The sequence below is a fragment of the Carassius gibelio genome, chromosome A25 (genome assembly GCF_023724105.1).
Source record: "Carassius gibelio isolate Cgi1373 ecotype wild population from Czech Republic chromosome A25, carGib1.2-hapl.c, whole genome shotgun sequence".
NCBI lineage: Eukaryota > Metazoa > Chordata > Actinopteri > Cypriniformes > Cyprinidae > Carassius > Carassius gibelio.
The window spans coordinates 11,142,295-11,161,527 of record NC_068395.1 but is presented as its reverse complement, the minus strand read 5'-3'; the positions used below and the strand labels follow the sequence as shown (position 1 = coordinate 11,161,527).

General features: G+C 40.4%; 3 protein-coding genes across 3 annotated transcripts in view; all 3 read left to right on the top strand.

Moving 5' to 3' along the window:
* Positions 1–19,233, top strand: part of LOC127947042 (OTU domain-containing protein 7A) — a 73,764-nt gene that overhangs the window by 4,112 nt on the left and 50,419 nt on the right. The gene's annotated exons all lie outside the window — the stretch shown is intronic.
* LOC127946899 (uncharacterized) lies at positions 3,320–5,593 on the top strand. Its single transcript, XM_052543716.1, has 3 exons — positions 3,320–3,529; positions 3,966–5,543; positions 5,590–5,593. Exons 2-3 carry the CDS (start codon positions 4,138–4,140, stop codon positions 5,591–5,593), a joined length of 1,410 nt encoding a protein of 469 aa, XP_052399676.1. The 5' UTR covers positions 3,320–3,529; positions 3,966–4,137.
* Positions 5,603–10,719, top strand: LOC127947041 (uncharacterized). Its single transcript, XM_052543941.1, has 2 exons — positions 5,603–10,143; positions 10,580–10,719. The coding sequence occupies exon 1, from the start codon at positions 5,665–5,667 to the stop codon at positions 9,868–9,870; it is 4,206 nt and encodes a 1,401-aa protein (XP_052399901.1). The 5' UTR covers positions 5,603–5,664; the 3' UTR covers positions 9,871–10,143; positions 10,580–10,719.

Sequence of the window (19,233 nt, the reverse complement as noted above, 5' to 3'; positions counted from 1 at the left end):
CGGAACTTTGAAAAAGTACCACCTCGCCGGAAGGGAATTTTTGAGGGGCAGTTTTTTAACCGGAACTTTATTTAGTTCCTGCGGTGGAAACACACCAAGTACCAGGCCAAAGTCCCTAGTTCCTGGGTAAAGTTCCTGTGGTGGAAACGCGGCATATGTAAATGTTGTCAGATGTTGTCAGCGTTGCTAAAATAGGCTTACAAAGGAAGCTCATCCCATCAAAGGTAGAAGCTGCCTGTTTTTACGCAGCATTCCATCTCAGTCATTCTCCAGAAGTTTTAGTCCTTGAGATGAGATGAAATGAGTGGCCCATAGCAATCAGTGCTCTATCACTGAACGGGGCTTTGAAGTGTTCCCTGCTCCCTCTGCCGCTCCACAGGTGGGGAAGCGATGTTAAGGGGTCTGTCCACAGGCAGAGAAGAGGTCACCCAGAGGGCGAAAGGGATTGTGGTCCAGTAGGGAATGAAGGGATTGAAAAGACAGCGGGAGGATGGAGAACATCAGAAAAGGTTATGCAGGTCAGAGAGTGCTTTTCTAGATGGGACGGGTCAGTCTGCGATGACTTTAATTTCCTGGGATCTGTCTCGTTCACATCCTCTGACTCTAATCTCGGGTGTTAACGTTCATTCTGGCCATGCAGATACTCCAGACAAATCGAGAAAATCAAGAAAATGCTTGCCAGTGTAATTTCATGGCCACAAGCAACACAGAAACTTCATCATAAAGCTTATTTTACACTCATTTGGGACCTGCTTAGTGTTAATATTTGACCTTGAATTATGATTATAGTTCTTAGTTGCGAGAAATTCTTGTTTTTCACTCCTATTTATGGAAATAATCGGAGGCAACAATTTAGAGTCTAACTTATCTGAGACTGATCTGTTTGTGTATGTATTTGTTACTGAAGCTAAAGCTTTCGATGGGATGTCCTGAATGAGGTAATTCTGAGAGGGGGTTGCGTGAGGATGTGGGATTTGAACTGTCACGGGGGGATCTCTGAAATGGAGAGGCTCTGTGAGGTCACTAAGCAGGGGCTCCATCAGTGTTTTTAATCCCACGTCATCCCAGGGGAAATCAGCAAGTACACGCAAATCTCGTGAAAGGAATTGTTCAACCAAAAATGAAAATTTCATGTCATTTTGGAGCTTGATGACCCCAGTCCTCATTCACTTTCACTGTATCAAAAAGACTGGTGAACATATTCTTTAGAAATTATCCTATTTCTATAAAAAAAAAAAAAAAAAAAAAAACACTAATACGAGAAAAAGAGTCGGTGAAGTATAACTAAGACTCATTTGTGATTAGGAAAAGCCTTTGTGCAAAATGGAAATACTTGCATACCTTTCTAATATTCACAGACAATGATTCAAAAGTAAAATGCAAGTAATGCACTATGAAAGAAATAGAATCTAAAAACAAATTATATATACAATTATAGATGTCCTTAAGAAAGATCAGCTTGTTCTCATAAGCCGAAGGGAGAGTCAACCTTCAGATGTGACAGTCTGTGGAGCAGCTCAAAGTGTGGTGAGGAATCTGGCTGACAGCTCAGAGACTGGACCAGGAACAGCAGCTATCAGATGGAGAACCTGACAAGTTAAATATGCCCCTCAGTCCTAAAGAAGCTGGGTCAGGTCAGGACGGGCTGGCGTGAGGCTGAAGAACATGCTGGAGATGGACAGGGTGAGAAGTTCTTATGATGGAGGTATGAGGACAGGGTTACTGAAGGTCACGGTTCTGAGACCAGATCTGTGCTTTGACCTTTGAAGGTTGAGGTTATGAATTTGTTTGGTCACTTGTGATGATGTAGATGCTTTTTGATGGATCTAAAAAATTGACACTCATTTTTATGGAAGCCATTTCTGCTGTAAAAATGTTTTTTCTTCTTATGATTATGTCTTTCTGATTCAGAATTAGTTTCCAGCAATTCTGAAAGAACAAAAAGATTTAAATTCACAATTCTGAGAGAAAAAAAAAGAATTGATACAACCTTTTAACTAACCAATTCTGGTTTATTTAGAGTTTTTTCCCCAAAAATTTAAAAAAGGTAATTGCAACTTTTTATCTCACAATTCTGACTTCAGAACTTGTGCGATATAAACTCAGAATTGTGAGTAAAAAGGTTTGAATTGTGAGATTTTATTATTTTTTTATCCCACGTAAAGCCTTCATACATTTAATGTGATTGACCTAAAATTAAATGAAGAAATTGAGAATTTAATATCAGAATTGAATTCTCATTTACAATTTATATTGTGTATTTCCTCATTATAATTACATTTATAAAGGGTTAATTTTCACATGCCCTTTAAATAATATTTTGATATATTAAAATATTTAGATTTGTAAAAAAAAAAGAAGAAAAAAAATGCAAAGGTATGAAAATTTACACAGAATTAAACATCATTTATAATTTGTGTGTGCGTTTCCTCCATATAATTGCATTTTGAAAGGGTTTTGGTAAATGGTTTTAAATAATGGTTTGAATATATTTTATAATATATATTTTTTTTAATTTAATTAAATGTAAATATTTTTAGCTCGTTTGCACAATGCAATTCTTAGAATTTACATTTTTTTTTTTTTTTTTTTTATGTAAATCTAATTAACAGATTTTTTTCCCCAGAAAATGTGAAAATGTTACATTCTGTGTGGGTCTGGAAAATGAACTTGCTGATGGTTTTGCAGTTCAACAGGTTACTCTCATTTGACTCATGTGACTCAAACACTGAAGCATTTACAGGAATCTACAAGATGTTTTCATTTGTGTAGGATGTGGAAACGAAATTAGCATTGATTTCATTGTACTTCAGGAAGAGCTGCAGGAGTAAAATATGAATGGGGCTTTAATGATTTTTAACTTACCATTAATGCACTTTGAATACTTGATGTCACAAGTGGACCCTGTGTTTTACATGATGTTGCAATATTAATGTTGTTAGCATATGTCATCACATCAGCATGAATGTTAAGGAGTAGGCTATTTCATTCACTCCCAATGATTTCAGAACTAAATAATTCTTTGTTATGTTGCCAAAGAGGTTTAGTATTTGTTAGTTAGTCTTCATGCTGCTTTGTCTCAACGATAAAATACACTTACGGTTAGCATGCTAATAGTGGGTTGTGTTAGCTGTTTGAAAGTTACCAACGTATAATTGATAAGTTGAACCTTCAATTTCATCCATTTTGCTACTAGTCATTCATATTAGATTGTTGTCTCCAGCTTTAGTTGACTTTACGATGTAGAAAGCATCTTGCGCTACGATTCCATTTGCTTTAAGTGATGGCCACACATGCTAGCATTAACAGTGCTTATTGTAAAAAAGGCCACCCCTTGAAAGTGAACTCTTCCGAACCCTCCCGCCTGTGTTCGTGATTTGGACTGTTCCTAATCTTTCCGCGGAGTGAGAACCAAGACATTATAGAGGCTGGATGTGTTGATGTGTTTATAGTTAATATTTCATAGTTAAATAAGTTAGAAGTGGCCCGTTTAAGGCTTGTGTGGATATATGTGTGCGTGCAACTAATCGTAAGTACATTTACATAATTAAATGTATGATAAGTTCACAAGCGAGATTAATGACCGCTACCGCGGCATTCCGCCTAAATGTTTACATTTGTTTATTATATTTGCACATTTTCTTGTTGACAAAATGTTATATTTCGCCTGTGTTTTTGTTTGATAGAATATTTAATGTTATTGCATATTAGGCTATAATGCATAGACTTAAGACGCATCTCAGGGAACATGTTCGGGCTTGTTCACCGGACGAGCTAGGCACGTGAGCCAGACGCACGGTGCAGTAGTGCGATCATTTAATAGAACTTTGAGTCATATTTGTATATATATTATATTTAGATAATTTACAATGCTGTTACTTATGAGTATTTAAGTACTGCTGTAAAGATCTGTTAATGTGTATTTATTCATTTATTCATATTTGTATACTGTTTTATATTTACAGAACCACACACATCTTTGCACAATAAATCACCCTGAAGTACATTCCTGGTGTGAGACCTAATGTTCTGACCGGACACCCTGTAGCCGTTCTATAAATCCGAACCTGAGTTAGACAAGAGTAGTCAGCAGTTTTTTCATGGTCCTTCGAGCCGGATTTGTGGATTGCTACAGACATGTCTCAACCAGAAAGAGAAGCCCCTGCTGTGCGGCCGAGGAGACGAGTTAACCCTCCAGCCTACTTAGAAGACTTTGAGCTCAGTGGACCTGGGTCTCATCAACAGCAATCACGGTCACTTACCTGCCAGGGAGTACTGGAGAATGAACCAAGTGTTACAGGTCATTCTAGATCCACTTCACCAGTGAGCCAAGCATCAGAACATTCTGAGTGGATACTGACTGACCAATGGGACTACACTTCTGAGAAGCTGAGAGAGGAGAATGCAGCATTGCAAAGGCAAGTGAAACAGCTGCCAGAGCTTACAGCCATGTTAGAGAAGATGAAGAGGGAGAACGCAGCCTTGCAACGACAATCCAGCCAACTCCCTGAGATCATTTCAGCATTCCAAGAGATGCGTCAACAGAATGCTGCGTTATGGCATGAGCTTCAAAGCTTGAAATCGAAGCAGAGCTCTCCACCCGAGTCGGTCACTCCACAGATGCCATCACCACGCTCTCACTCTCCAGCAGTTAACTTTCAGACTCCACAGCCATACCGCCCAATACCAGCTCCACGCTCTAGGTTGCCACCATCTGCCACTAAGAGACTGCCACACCCAGCTGTGCCAGAGGAAAGCTCAGAGTTTACTGAAGATCTGAGAAACATGAACATTTCTTCCTCCCCTCGTGAGAGACCCTCCTTTACAGCACATTATATTGACTCAGCTCAGTTCAGGTATCCCAACACTTCCCCATATTCCCAGCCACCTCAGCTGCCTGAGTCCGTGGTCCCATCACAGGAAAGGAGGAGGTCAGCCCATGCAGAATATAGCTCAGATCATGTCTTACCCTCAAGTACCCAAGAGAAAATCTACAGAGGACCAGCCCCTACCATCCCCTGCCTAACGTCTTCTGATCCTAGGGAGTTTTCAAGACTGAGAATTGCATTAGAGAATATCCTGCCTGAAGATGCCACCGAACGTTTCAAATTTCAAATCCTCACAGACCATCTGAAACTGGAGGAGGCCCTCCTTGTGGCAGACTCTTACAGCAATTCCAGATTTCCCTTCACCAACACTATGAAAGCTCTGGATAAGATGTATGGTCAACCCCACCAATTAGCACTGCAACGAATCGCTGAGCTGATGGATGGAGCTAATATACGCAGTGGAGATGTAAAGGCCTTCAGGATGTTCGGACTGCAGGTGCGTTCGCTTGTCAGTATGTTGCAGCAGCTTGGCCACAAAGGTACTGTAGAGCTGGAATGTGGATCACATGTGTCTCGACTCCTGAGTAAACTGCCACATGACCTCAGATCAAGTTTCAAGCGGTACACCCACCCTTTGCAAGTCTCTATTCCTACTTTGCTGGACTTCGCTGATTGGTTGGAATATGAGCTTCAAGTACAGGAAGACAATAGCCAGTACGCTTGTTATACAAGGCAGGAATCTTCAGTGCGTGGCCGAGAGGTGAGAAGAGAGTCTAAGCAGCTTCGCAGACCAACTACCATTCTACTTGGTACCGACAAGTCATATTCATCATCAATGTCGTCAGCCACGTCTAAACCAGCTTCAGTCAGAGAAGAGAAGGTGAGAGCTTATTGTCCATACTGTGATAATAATAAACACTATCTGAATGGCTGTGACAACTTCAAGCTTCTTAGCAAAGACCTGAAAATAGACTGGATAAAGACAAAGAACCGATGCTGGCGTTGTGGTCGTGGACATCAAGCAGCTAACTGCACACTAAAGACTTTCTGCCCAACCTGCAACAAGAAGCACCTTATGGTACTACATGATGTCAATGACCAGGTCAAGCCATCTCAGCCAAGTGCAGCTCCTTCCAGTGCAGTTTTATATGTTGACCGACCAACCTCTGGAAGTAAAGTACTGCTCAAAGTGACTAAGGTTCTGATCAAGAATGGCAACGTGGCAATGGAAGCTTACGCCATATTAGATGATGGATCAGAGCGGACCATCATTCTGCATGATGCAGTGCAGAAATTAAGACTTGTGGGGGAGCCAGAGGACCTTGTACTTCGTACAGTAAGACAGGATACCCAGGTTATTCACGGGGCGGCAGTGACTTTTACTGTGTCCCAAACTGTTAACCCCAGGAAAGCTTACAAGATCCGTAATGCCTTCACAGCCAAAGCACTCGGTCTGGCAGAACATACACACCCAGTTAGTGTCCTGCAACAGAAATTTAAGCATCTTGCAGGGTTACCTCTACAACAGCTGGACAAGGTACATCCTGTTCTTCTCATTGGCTCTGATTGCCCCCACCTCCTCACACCCATAGAACCAGTCCGACTGGGGCCCCCTGGTGGGCCAGCAGCAGTAAGAACACGTCTGGGATGGACACTGCAGGGTCCAACTGAAGAATTGAGCAGTCATCTTTCCCCTGACCAATGCTTCTTCACCTCGCTGCAGCCTGTCAATGATCTTTATGCAAATGTGGAGAGACTGTGGCAAATGGATGTTCTACCCTACCAGAGTGAAAAGGTGATTACCAGATCACGCCAAGACAAAGAGTCCATTCAGCTTCTGCAAGAAAACACAGTGAGAGTGGATGTTAATGGTATCCAGCGATACGCTACTCCTCTGCTCCGTGTCAAGAACATGCCTCGCCTCTGTGCTCCAAAGGAAGCAGTCCTGCCACAGTTGAGAGGAATCGAGAAACGGCTGGAAAGGGACCCTGTTCTAACTGCAGCATACCAAGAGGAGCTGGCCAGGTTAGTGCAAGCTGGTTATGTTGTCAAACTTAGTCAGGAGCAAGTGGACAAAACAAAGGAAGCCTGGTACATCCCGCACTACATGGTGCAGCATAATGGGAAGAACAGGGTGGTTTTTAACTGTTCATTCTCATATCAAGGACACAACCTGAACGAGCTACTGTTACCTGGACCAACACTTGGTCCATCTCTCCTGGCAGTCCTTCTGCGTTTCCGGGAGCACTCTGTTGCCATCAGTAGTGACATCCGCGGCATGTTCCATCAGGTACGCCTCTTGCCACAAGATAAACCTCTGCTGAGATACATCTGGAGAGACATGCAAAGAGACAGAACCCCAGATGTCTATGAATGGCAGGTACTGCCTTTCGGGACCACTTGCAGTCCGTGTTGTGCATCGTTTGCTTTACAGAAGCATGTTCTAGATCACAGCCAGCCTGGAGAGGACACACAAGTTTCAGTGGAGAAGTCATTCTATGTGGACAATTGCCTCCAGAGCTTCGCCTCCCGTGACATGGCCAAGAATCTGGTAGACAAACTCTGTAACCTTCTAGCATCTGGTGGCTTTGAGTTACGACAGTGGGCAAGCAATGACCCTTCAGTTATCAGCCATCTGCCAGCTGACATTCAGTCACCGAGTAGCATCCTCTGGCTCAGCGAAGGCCACCAAGAAGCTCAGGAATCAACACTTGGCCTGCACTGGAATTGCCAATCAGATACCCTCTCTTACAAACGACGCAAACCAGACAATGAAGTGCCCACAATGCGAAGCATCTACCAGATCCTTGCCAGCCAGTATGATCCCCTTGGCTATATTGTACCCTTCACCACTCGAGCCAAGGTGATAGTGCAGAGGTTGTGGGACAAACAAAGGGAGTGGGATGACCCCAGGCTGCCAGAGGACCTATTAGACTCTTGGAAACACTGGGAGAGTGAATTGGAAGATCTGCAGAATATCAGTTTGCCCAGATGTTACTGCAGCAAGGAACTAGACTGCTCTAGTAGCATTAGGCAACTTCACATATTTTGTGATGCCTCAGAGAAGGCGTATGGATCTGTGGCATACTTAAGAACAGAGAACCCTCAAGGTGAAGTGGAGGTGGCCTTTGTAACAGCTAGGTCTCGTGTTGCTCCCAAGAAACAGCAGAGCATCCCTCGTCTTGAGCTGTGTGCAGCACTCACAGGTGCACAGCTTGCTAAAGTCCTGAAGGCAGAGCTAACGTTACCACTCAGTAGTGTCACACTGTGGTCTGATTCCACCACAGTGCTAATTTGGCTTTTATCAGATTCCTGTCGCTTTAAGGTGTTTGTGGGGACCAGAGTGGCAGAAGTACAGGACTTGACTGAATCTGACACCTGGCGTTACGTACAGTCATCCGACAACCCAGCAGATGCAATTACAAGAGGAAAGTCTCCCTCTGATCTCAACAAAGACAGCAGATGGAACCAAGGCCCAGCATTCCTCAGACAAAGACCAGACAGCTGGCCAGAAATGCCACCACTAGCTCACATAAGTGAAGACGGTGAGCTGAAAAGGTCAACTTTCTGTGGATTGTTAACCTCTGATCTGTCACTGCCAGATCCTCATAAATTTTGCACATTCACAGACTACTTAAAAGCTCTTATACAGCCATCATCAGAAAGCTCTCCCTTCATTGCAACTGCAGAAAACTACATAGAAGCTGAGCTCACAGCCCTCCGACAGATCCAGGCAGAATCATTCCCAGATGAGATATTGCACTTGAAATCTGGTAAACCTCTACCAAGCAATAGTCGACTGCTTTGCCTAGCCCCAGAACTAGATATCAGAACCAATCTCATTCGTGTTGGCGGTCGCCTACGACAAATCAGTCAACTAGACGAGGATACCATTCACCCCATTGTCCTTGATCCACATCACCCACTCACCAAACTAATTATCAAAGACTATGATGACTGTTTGCATCACCCTGGACCAGAGAGGGTGTTTGCGGAGCTCAGGAGAAAATACTGGGTGTTAAGAGGAAGAGCAGCAGTTAAACACCACCAACGCCAATGCGCTGAATGCCAAAAATGGCGGGCTAAACCGCATCCCCCCAGGATGGCAGATCTCCCACCTGCCAGGTTAAGAATTCACCAGCCAGTTTTCTATTCAACAGGTATAGATTGCTTTGGTCCCTATCTCATAAAGTTTGGACGCCGAAATGAGAAGCGTTGGGGGATCATCTTCAAGTGTATGACCACCCGTGCAGTGCATATTGATCTCCTCACAAGTATGGACAGTGACTCATTCCTGATGGCCCTTCGTCGCTTCATTGCTCGACGAGGGAAACCCTTCGAAATCCTGTCAGATCAGGGAACGAATTTCAAAGGTGGTGAAAGGGAACTTCGGGATGCCTACACTGCTCTTCAACCTGAGCTCCAAGCTCAACTGGCAAGCCAGCAAATTAGGTTTACATTCAATCCACCTAATGCCCCACATTTTGGTGGATGCTGGGAACGGGAAATTCGATCCTTGAAAACAGCCCTACAAGTGACACTCGGAGCACAGACAGTCACTGAAGAAGTATTGCGGACTGTTCTCATTGAAATTGAGGGGATCCTCAATGCTAAACCTCTTGGTTACATATCTTCAGACATTGCTGACCCTGACCTGGTTACACCCAACATTCTGCTGATGGGGCGGCGGGATGCCTCACTTCCCCAAGTGACATACCAGGATTCTGAGCTTCTGAGTCGACGGAGATGGAGGCATAGTCAGCTGTTAGCTGATCACTTTTGGAGGCAATTCATCCGTAACTACCTACCCAGCCTTCAAACCAGACAGAAATGGATGTCAGAAACAGACAACCTACAGATAGGTGAAACTGTTATGATTGTGGATCCACAGCTACCTCGTGCACTTTGGCCTGTTGGAAGGATTGTTCAAGTTTTCCCTGGGAAGGATAACAGAGTCAGATCAGCTGAGATCAAAGTGAAAGACCGAACTTACCTAAGGCCAGTGACCAAGATCATCTGTCTACCTCCTTTGGCTGAATGACATTGCAATACTTAGTAAGGCCCTTGTTGTTCAAATTCACCTTGTGAATTTGGGGGCGGCTGTAAAAAAGGCCACCCCTTGAAAGTGAACTCTTCCGAACCCTCCCGCCTGTGTTCGTGATTTGGACTGTTCCTAATCTTTCCGCGGAGTGAGAACCAAGACATTATAGAGGCTGGATGTGTTGATGTGTTTATAGTTAATATTTCATAGTTAAATAAGTTAGAAGTGGCCCGTTTAAGGCTTGTGTGGATATATGTGTGCGTGCAACTAATCGTAAGTACATTTACATAATTAAATGTATGATAAGTTCACAAGCGAGATTAATGACCGCTACCGCGGCATTCCGCCTAAATGTTTACATTTGTTTATTATATTTGCACATTTTCTTGTTGACAAAATGTTATATTTCGCCTGTGTTTTTGTTTGATAGAATATTTAATGTTATTGCATATTAGGCTATAATGCATAGACTTAAGACGCATCTCAGGGAACATGTTCGGGCTTGTTCACCGGACGAGCTAGGCACGTGAGCCAGACGCACGGTGCAGTAGTGCGATCATTTAATAGAACTTTGAGTCATATTTGTATATATATTATATTTAGATAATTTACAATGCTGTTACTTATGAGTATTTAAGTACTGCTGTAAAGATCTGTTAATGTGTATTTATTCATTTATTCATATTTGTATACTGTTTTATATTTACAGAACCACACACATCTTTGCACAATAAATCACCCTGAAGTACATTCCTGGTGTGAGACCTAATGTTCTGACCGGACACCCTGTAGCCGTTCTATAAATCCGAACCTGAGTTAGACAAGAGTAGTCAGCAGTTTTTTCACTTATATTATCAACAACTCTATGTGTGTCTCCTAATTGTGGAGGAGTAAAGGCACTTTGTAAGAGGCTGTTTTTTACTTTTGTCTTTATGACATCAGCTCATCTGTTTTATGAATAATAGCTGAAGTTTGCGAAGGGGTGGTGTGAGATTAGCTTTGAAAGGACAGCTAAAATGTGCCCTTTGTGGTAAATGAATGTGTAATTTTGGGAAAGAGTCATTGTTGCAAGTTATTGCAATGTAAATTCCAGCAAAATGTAATAACTCTTTCCCTTTCAGTTGAGGTCACCTTATTTTACCTCTATCCTAGTTTGTAATGGCCATTTTCCTACATTTTTGGAAAGGAAATGAGTTGTGAACATCATTTATCTTGACTTTTACTAGCTAATGGCTATCTAAAGGCTTTCAGAAGACCATGGCGTGTCCTATTTGTCATTTTCTGTTGCAGAAGGATTCTCATGAGTGACCCCTTTATGGCATCTATGCATACTATGCTTGCTCAATGCACACTCAATGATTCAGTGCAGGCCTCTACTAAAGCCCAATTCTTTTGGCATGTTTTTTTCACTATTATTATTATTCTCTTTATTATCTTTCTCATTTTCACCCATTTTTGAGGCCTTTGTCATACTTGAAAACTCATGAAACTGACACATCAGATCTGTGAAAAATGTGAAAATTATGTAGTGCTTATGCTTGGGTTTGGTCAAGGGGCTCTATAGAGCCACCAAATGCAGGCTGTGGTTGGGATGAAGTTTCTCAGATGCAGACGAAATTCAGTATTGGCATTGGTGACCTCATGTAGGAAAAATTCATTAGGTTTTATCTGACTCCGCCCAACAGGAAGTCAGAAATGTTGGATGGAATGTGTGATTTTTACATTTTCATTCAGTTTTGAAGTGCTTAGCAATACTCATGAATGTTAACATATCAATTTGTCATAGGACATCTTTTGATGTAATCCTGCAGTTCTGTGCCTGATCAGCTCAACATCACCCCCTAGTTGGACAATGCAAATTTTGTCTTTTTGGAATGCTTGTGTACTATAGACCCTTTTACAGTTGGTAAACAAGGTGACGTATCTGTGTGGGCGGGGCTTAGCTGGAGGCAGAAAGATTCCCCTCAACACTTGAACAAACGGTAGCTAGCGAGTTTTCTTAGCTTGTTTTTTTAACAATTGCTGGAGAAAATCTGAATATATCTGCTTTATCTGAATATTTAAGGTCACTCACTGTCTGGGACCGCGATAATTATTTGAAAAAGTTAACTTTAACGGACGGAACCAGATTGGTCGACCCGTACACAATCACTCATTGGATGGACGATCTGACAGGATTACCTCCGATTGAGTGGCCTGACATCGACACTTACCTGATAGAGAAACCGAGCGTGAATAGTAAAGAGAAACTGAGGGCGTATAAATCCTTAGATTAAATAAAGAGTGACATTACAGTTAAATTATTATTAAGATGTAAATATTTTCTAGAAATAAAAATTCTGAAGACTGCAAATTAATTATAAACTTTCTGTATTTATTCTTTCTTACCATGTTCTTAAATTCCGGTCACAATTAATCACAACAATGTATATAAAATGTTCTCCGTCGATTCTGGCAACCAACAACACAACAAGACGACATTTTAAGTTCCTTGAGTAGCCGACCCTGTGTTGGTTTGTATTAGCCGCCTCCAGCTTTCCGTTTGTTTTGCCTCCAGCTAGCGCCGTGACGTACCTGTGACGTCCGCGCAAAAGGGGTCTATTACCCAACATTCCATGTGGCAAAGTTTAGACAACAAAGGCTGAGGCTCCATAGCTTTAATACATTATGGCCTTTTGCACTGCAGGAACGTTTTCATAGTACCAGAACTAATTGTGGAACTACCCACTTCTGGGCGAGTTCGAACCGCAGTAACTAGGTGCGATTTTAGTACCGGACTGCCTTTTTCGAGAACCAAATTAGCTCCTACTCTAGGCTTGCCGCGATAGACGGTGTTGATGGTGTTACCGGTTTAAAGCCGCAACACCGGTTACATCTCTTTCCCACTGTGACACCGTCTTCACCGTCATTTAGATTTTTTTAAGAACTCGTATTTTTCTTAAAATATTTATTTGAATGAAGTAAAAATAATAATTATAAATAATTTAGTTTAAAAGAGAGCATATACAATAATTAAAAACTAAACGCAGCTACAGTGCTGCATGCCAAGAGTCACATCACAGATCAGCACAACTGCGTCATCTCTTCTCCCTGTGCTGCGTCTCATTAAAGACGACACATTGGCCCCATCGTCTTTAAAATTCATACACATTGCTTTCTACGAGTGTATGCACAGCGGCGGCGACATGCCGTCGAGCTAGGTGGGTGTGGCTTCAGCAACCAGCACCCACATTTTTGCCCATTTTTTCCGGGAGAGTCGCGCAATGACTCGCAGCCAAGATGGCGACAGCTCGCTCTGCACACTTTTACCAGTTGTCATTGTAGATTCTTAGTCCCCCTTTTATGTTCTTTCAATCACTTTAAGTATACGTTGACATTCCATGTCCATTATTGTGAAACCCGCGAGACACAACAAAAACACAGCTCCGATCACAGCGTCCTCCATCCTCCTGTTGTTAATATTATTTTCTTTGTTAACGTTGTTGAATGGTGCGCACAAATGACATCTCTGTCGACCGGCTTACATCACATCCTAGCATATTAGAATGATTTATGAAGGATTGTGTGAGACTGAAGGTTGGAGTTATTGGCTAGAAGAAATTGATAAAGAGTAATGAAAAAAAAAAGCACAATATTACTGTTTTCTTTTTTTTTAAGATACATAAACTTTTTAAGAGTAGTGCAATATATCATATATTGCATTTTTCGTTGCATTTATTTTATAAATTAATGCATTTTTGTGAATATCCTCAAAATGCAGTTATACAAGGGTGACAAGCTTTATTTCTCAATGAATCCAGCCTAGAGTACAGATCAATGTAGCCTACTGCAAAACTGCATTCAGATCTAATGAGCGAGGAGCAGTTGGGTGAACTTCATATTCTTTCTATATTATATTCACTGGAAGTAGGCCATTCCACTACATTTGGAGGATTTCTGCGTACTTCAACTAGGCAGAAGTAGGACATGATTTAAAACAATCCGATGAGACTAAAAGCATCTCTCAATAGCATAAGAGAACGGAAGGGCGAAAAAGAGGAGGATGAAGGATGGGTGAAGGATAAGGATGTTTGGGCTCTTCTCTAAAGGAAGAGTGAGACAATGTCAATTGTATCTGGAAGAAAGCCACGCTGAGACACATAAGTGACACTGAAAATTAAATCAAAAGGGGACGCAGGGAGTTTTGGCACAAGCACACCCTCGTTGGATAAACACACGCACACGACGGGCTGGTGGCCAGCGGTGACATTCGTACTGTGGTTTTTATTCTGTCATGGGGGATGGGTGCAAGAAAATGACAGCCCAGACACTAACTGACACGCAGCAGGCAAAGCGAGCTTAACAGACACGTCATCTCCACCCAATGTCCCACTGAGCCTTTGTTTTCCATCAGCACTCTCTCAGGAGATAACAGCGAGTTGTTGTGCACCAAAACTAACTACATCTTTTTGAAGTCGACTCTTCAGGCAATGGAGAACCAGCAAAGTGTAGAACTGATAAACCCTCACCCACACTGTCTGTAAACACAGGGTAATGTCATCAGTCAGATGCTGTAAGATCTCTTTAAATGTCTTTAATGTCTTTAGATCATGTTAGCTTGTGTATTTGCTAACATACATTAGCAAAATCGACCAAGCTAGCATTGATTTGTCATCCCTCAAACGCGTATTTTTATTTAGAAATCCTTTTTTCCCTCCCAAATCCTTTCCATTTAATTTATTTTTTGGTGATTTTTCTAGATTCAAAAGGAATAAAAAGGCATGGCTAATTGATTACAATTTCACAACAATTTATTCATGTTTAAGATAAAATAAATGTTTTGAGCCCTAAGAAATCATAATTTCCCCTGAAATTTAATAATTAAAAACATGTCTAATCAATTAAACTAATAAAACTTGAACATTTTAATAATTTATTTTATATATATATATATATATATATATATATATATATATATATATATATACACAGTATATATATGTGTGTGTGTGTGTGTGTACGTATGTATATAGGGCCCAAACAAACAAAGTGCGGCACAAAAGGGCTTTTCTGTTGGAAAAATTATACTTCTTAAAAAAATCATCATCATCATTATTTTATTTATTTTTATTTTTTTTGAGAAGTATGTTCCTCCATGCAACAGTAATATATTCTTAAATATTTCTTATTTTTTATATATTTTTTGTCATGATTTAAGTTAAACGGTTATTTTGACAGGTTGTTATGAAGACCTTTGAGCTTCTGTGTGTACATGATATAATAGTTTTACCAAATGAAATGGCGCTGGTGAAATGACTCGCAGAGCAGCTGTGACTGAAGTTCATGTGTTTGTGTTCTCAGGAGCGTCATCGGTGCTTGATTCAGCTCATTCACAGATACATGCAGAAGAGATTCATATTTAAATAGCACTCTTTTTGCACTTTAATATTCACAGACACTAGTCCATATAACATTGTACAGCCCTACTTTTGATTTAATAATCCAAAAGTTAGTGGCATTCTGTGTTAAATTGTAAATTGCATTTTTATGACTGAATTCTAAAGTTTTGTCCGCATTTTCTGGAAAACATAGGGCCCTAAATAAGAAATATAAAACATCCATTTCTAGCCATAATCATTAAACTTGTTACATGCTGGAGTAAAATGTTTTGTTGAAACCTCACTTGCTCTTCTGACACCTCTGTGTTGACATCCAGCTGTGAAATTGCACTTGGCTCCATATGTCGCTCTATAACAAACTACGTTCCACTTGGGGAAATCTTTGGAATTGTCTATGACATGTATATGACCTGATAGACCCCTTGATTTGGGTCAAATGATGTTGTATTAGATGAGCTCTTGTTCCTGAAAGTAGGACAGAAACAAGAGAGAGATGCAACGAACGAAAAGAAGAGGCCTGGTTCTGGCGCAGCCGTCCCACCCTACCGCTGCGTTCAAAGCCATGTTGGTTCTGTCTGTTCCCTTGCCAATCCGTGGAGAGTCCAGGCCCAAACACAGAATCCTTGCTAGAACAGGATTGGATTGTAGCCATGCATATGAAAAAGCTTAAACTAAAATGCTATGTCCATTTTCTTACTTTACATCTTTTTGGACAGTAATTGTTTTACAGTATGTGGGAAAATATCACCATTTACAGGCATTAGCTAGGGATTTTATTTTGGAATGAATCGGAATTGATAATGTGTTTTTCCATTCATTACAAACCAAACAACAAACTGAGCTCAATTACTGATTTTTGACAAATGTGATAATTGGTCATTGAATTTTCACGCAAATCAGCATCTTTGTGCTTACTGGAGCATTTAATTTGGAAACGATTTGGGACACTTTTAGTTACCTGGAGTTAACTGTTACGCATGGAAATTGATTTGAACTACATGAACAAAATAATATTCCCAGGGAAAGAGCAAAAAGAAATAGCAAGAGTTCATGTGTCGATACAACGAATGACATCATCGATTAAAAGCCAGCTGAACCAAAAGTATATGAGTATATCCATAGACGGATCGTGAGTAAGGCTGGGGTAGGCTTAGCCTTCCCCTGGCCACGGGGACTTGGGGAAAAAATGACACTTAATTGGAAAAAAATGCCTTTGCACAAACAAATATAATCTATTACGTCTGTTCAGGGGCGATTCTAAGATTTTCATTTTAGGGGGGCTCAGCCCCCAATAAGGGTATGATTAAAAAATTCTATTTGACTATTAGGGTAGGGTTGTATACTACTAACCTTATTGCAATCCACTATTCCATTGTATTCCCTGTATTTCATATATGGGAGTAGGAGTACTGACTGAGCCATATACAACACTGTAAAAAAAAAACTAATACAGTTTTTTAGATGTGACCAGTCACTGGAAAATTTGGAATTGGGAATGTAGATTTTTACAATAAAGACTTCCTGATTCAGTATTAGGACATTCATGTTTATCCTTTGATGATACCACAGCTTTTTCTTATGAAATGTACGTGGAAATTGGCAGTATTAAAACAACATAAGGGTTCAATGACTGCAATGAATCTTGGGAATACAGTGGTATTGTGTGTGTGTGTGTGTGTGTGAGGCTGTCTGTTCTATTCTCACCTGACTGTTGCTCATTTGCAGACCTACTCCCGCACGACAAAAAAATGTTGTATATCCATCTACAATGAAAAATAAATTATTATATTTTATTATTATTATTATTATTAATTTTTAGCTTTATAGCCTTTATAATCAACAATACGGTTGGTTATACATCAAGTCAGCCCCTGGAAATTTATTTCATTTCAAATCATTTAACTAACCAGCTAATATTCATTAAGAATATAGACAAAACATGTATTAATGTAATTGTCTATTGGCAATATGTTTAATCTGTTCTATATTTATTTCTATTTATTAAAAATAACACCATTATCAATTTGCCACTTCTATAAATCAATTACTTAAAAAAAAAAGAAAAAAAAAAAAGAAATCACAGATCCCTTTACTCTTACTCTAATATATGTATCATGATACACTAATGATTCATTATTACTTAATACAAAATCATATTTAATAATACAAAACAAAATAACTCCACATGATGTTTCTCTCTCTGTGACATTTAGTGCTTTCAGACAATGATGTGTGTCTTTAATCATTTCTGTGAATGGCTGCATAATGTAATGCCGAAATACACAATAATATGTTTTGAATTTTGAAAAGTAAATTAAAATAAATCATGATCGTTTTCTAAAGTATGTTTTCATGGGTGTTAATCGCTTCATTTTTGTTGGAAGAAAAAACAACTGTCACACCGTGATAAAGGCTGAAGGTGAACTCAGCGAAGACGTATTGGTATTGGATGCGAGAACACACACACCACACGCACACACACACACCTTGTACTCTCTGATGTTCGCTCTGCTCGGCGCCCCTGTGGATTGAAAAACGCGCTGAATCCATGCAGACTCAGATAAGGGGAGGAGCCGGAACTTGATGCAGCTTGCCACCGTTTCAAATGAGTTTTTAAAGGGGACTGAAGCGATCACTAATTAATTAATCAAATAATTTTTTAGGGGGGCTGGGCATAAGTTTAGGGGGGCTGAAGCCCCCCTAAAAAGGGCCTAGCGACGCCCCTGGCTTTTAGCCTGACCCTGGAGTTGGTGCACCCTCCGCCTATGAGTATATCGGAAATTCTCTCCTTTTCACATCCCTGATATGCCCAAGTCTTTGTAAAATGAAGAAAGTATTGGGACAATTCAAATTCGCCAGCCTACTGCATACACATTTATTTATTTTTTAATGCATAGCCTGAATGCACTTTAAGACGCTTTGGATAAAAGCATCTGCTAAATGCATAAATGTAAAGATTCTAATTGCGCTAATTATCTAATATGATTAAAATAGGAAATATCAGAGTGAATGGTTCAGTTGCTCATCTGAAAATTCTGCTTGGAACTGACTTTATGTGGTGAAGAAGATTTTGAATCAATTTTTTAGATTACTGATGTCATGATAACGATTTAGAGTGAGACAATCCAACTAACACCTTGCTAATATGTCGATGCTAATACTAATACTAATTATGTTTATCTTTGCTGATGTTTGCTGATATTTATGTAATTTCCCACTAAAATCAAACTATATATATATATATATATATATATATATATATATATATATATATATATATATATATATATATATATATATATATATATATATATATATATATATATATATATATATATATTATCAGTGGTTCCATGGAGGAACTTTATGCATGGAATCTTTCCACTGGACAAGAGGTTCTTTACAGTGGAAAACTATTCTTAACATCTACTTCATAATAATTAAAAAGTGAATAATATAGGCATGCTAAAGTGGGGTGGTGTTGGTGCAGTGGATAAGACAAATGCCTTTGGTGTGAGAGACCCGGATTTAAATCCACTGTGAGACACCAATGTGTCCCTGAGCAAGACCCTTAACCCCTAGTTGCTCCAGAGGTGTGCGACCTCTGACATATAGTCTGACATCTGACATGAAGCAATTGTAAGTCACTTTGGATAAAAGCGTCAGCTAAATGAATAAATGTAAAGTCTACTCAAGCTGAAGTGTAAGCCAGTGTTGCTGTATTACACTAAGCTCGCTTTGCTGGCCTCCAAATTCATGGTTATACCTTTAATGTCAGTCTCTTTCCATCAGGTTTGTTGAGATGCCTGATGCTGGCTGCAGCATCTGCTGCTGCAGTGAGAACTGTATTTTTGAGCTTTCTGTCAGCTGGTGGAATAAACACTTACACACCCAGAAGGGTCTGACTGGTGGCTGCAGACATACCGGGATGCCGTCACGTGCCTCACAAGTCAAAGACAGAGACAGAGTTGGTAATGGAAGGAGG

Coding starts and splice junctions, on each gene's coding strand:
- LOC127946899 (XM_052543716.1), top strand. CDS start 4,138: ATGTCTCAACCAGAAAGAGAAGCCCCTGCTGTGCGGCCGAGGAGACGA.
- LOC127947041 (XM_052543941.1), top strand. CDS start 5,665: ATGTCGTCAGCCACGTCTAAACCAGCTTCAGTCAGAGAAGAGAAGGTG.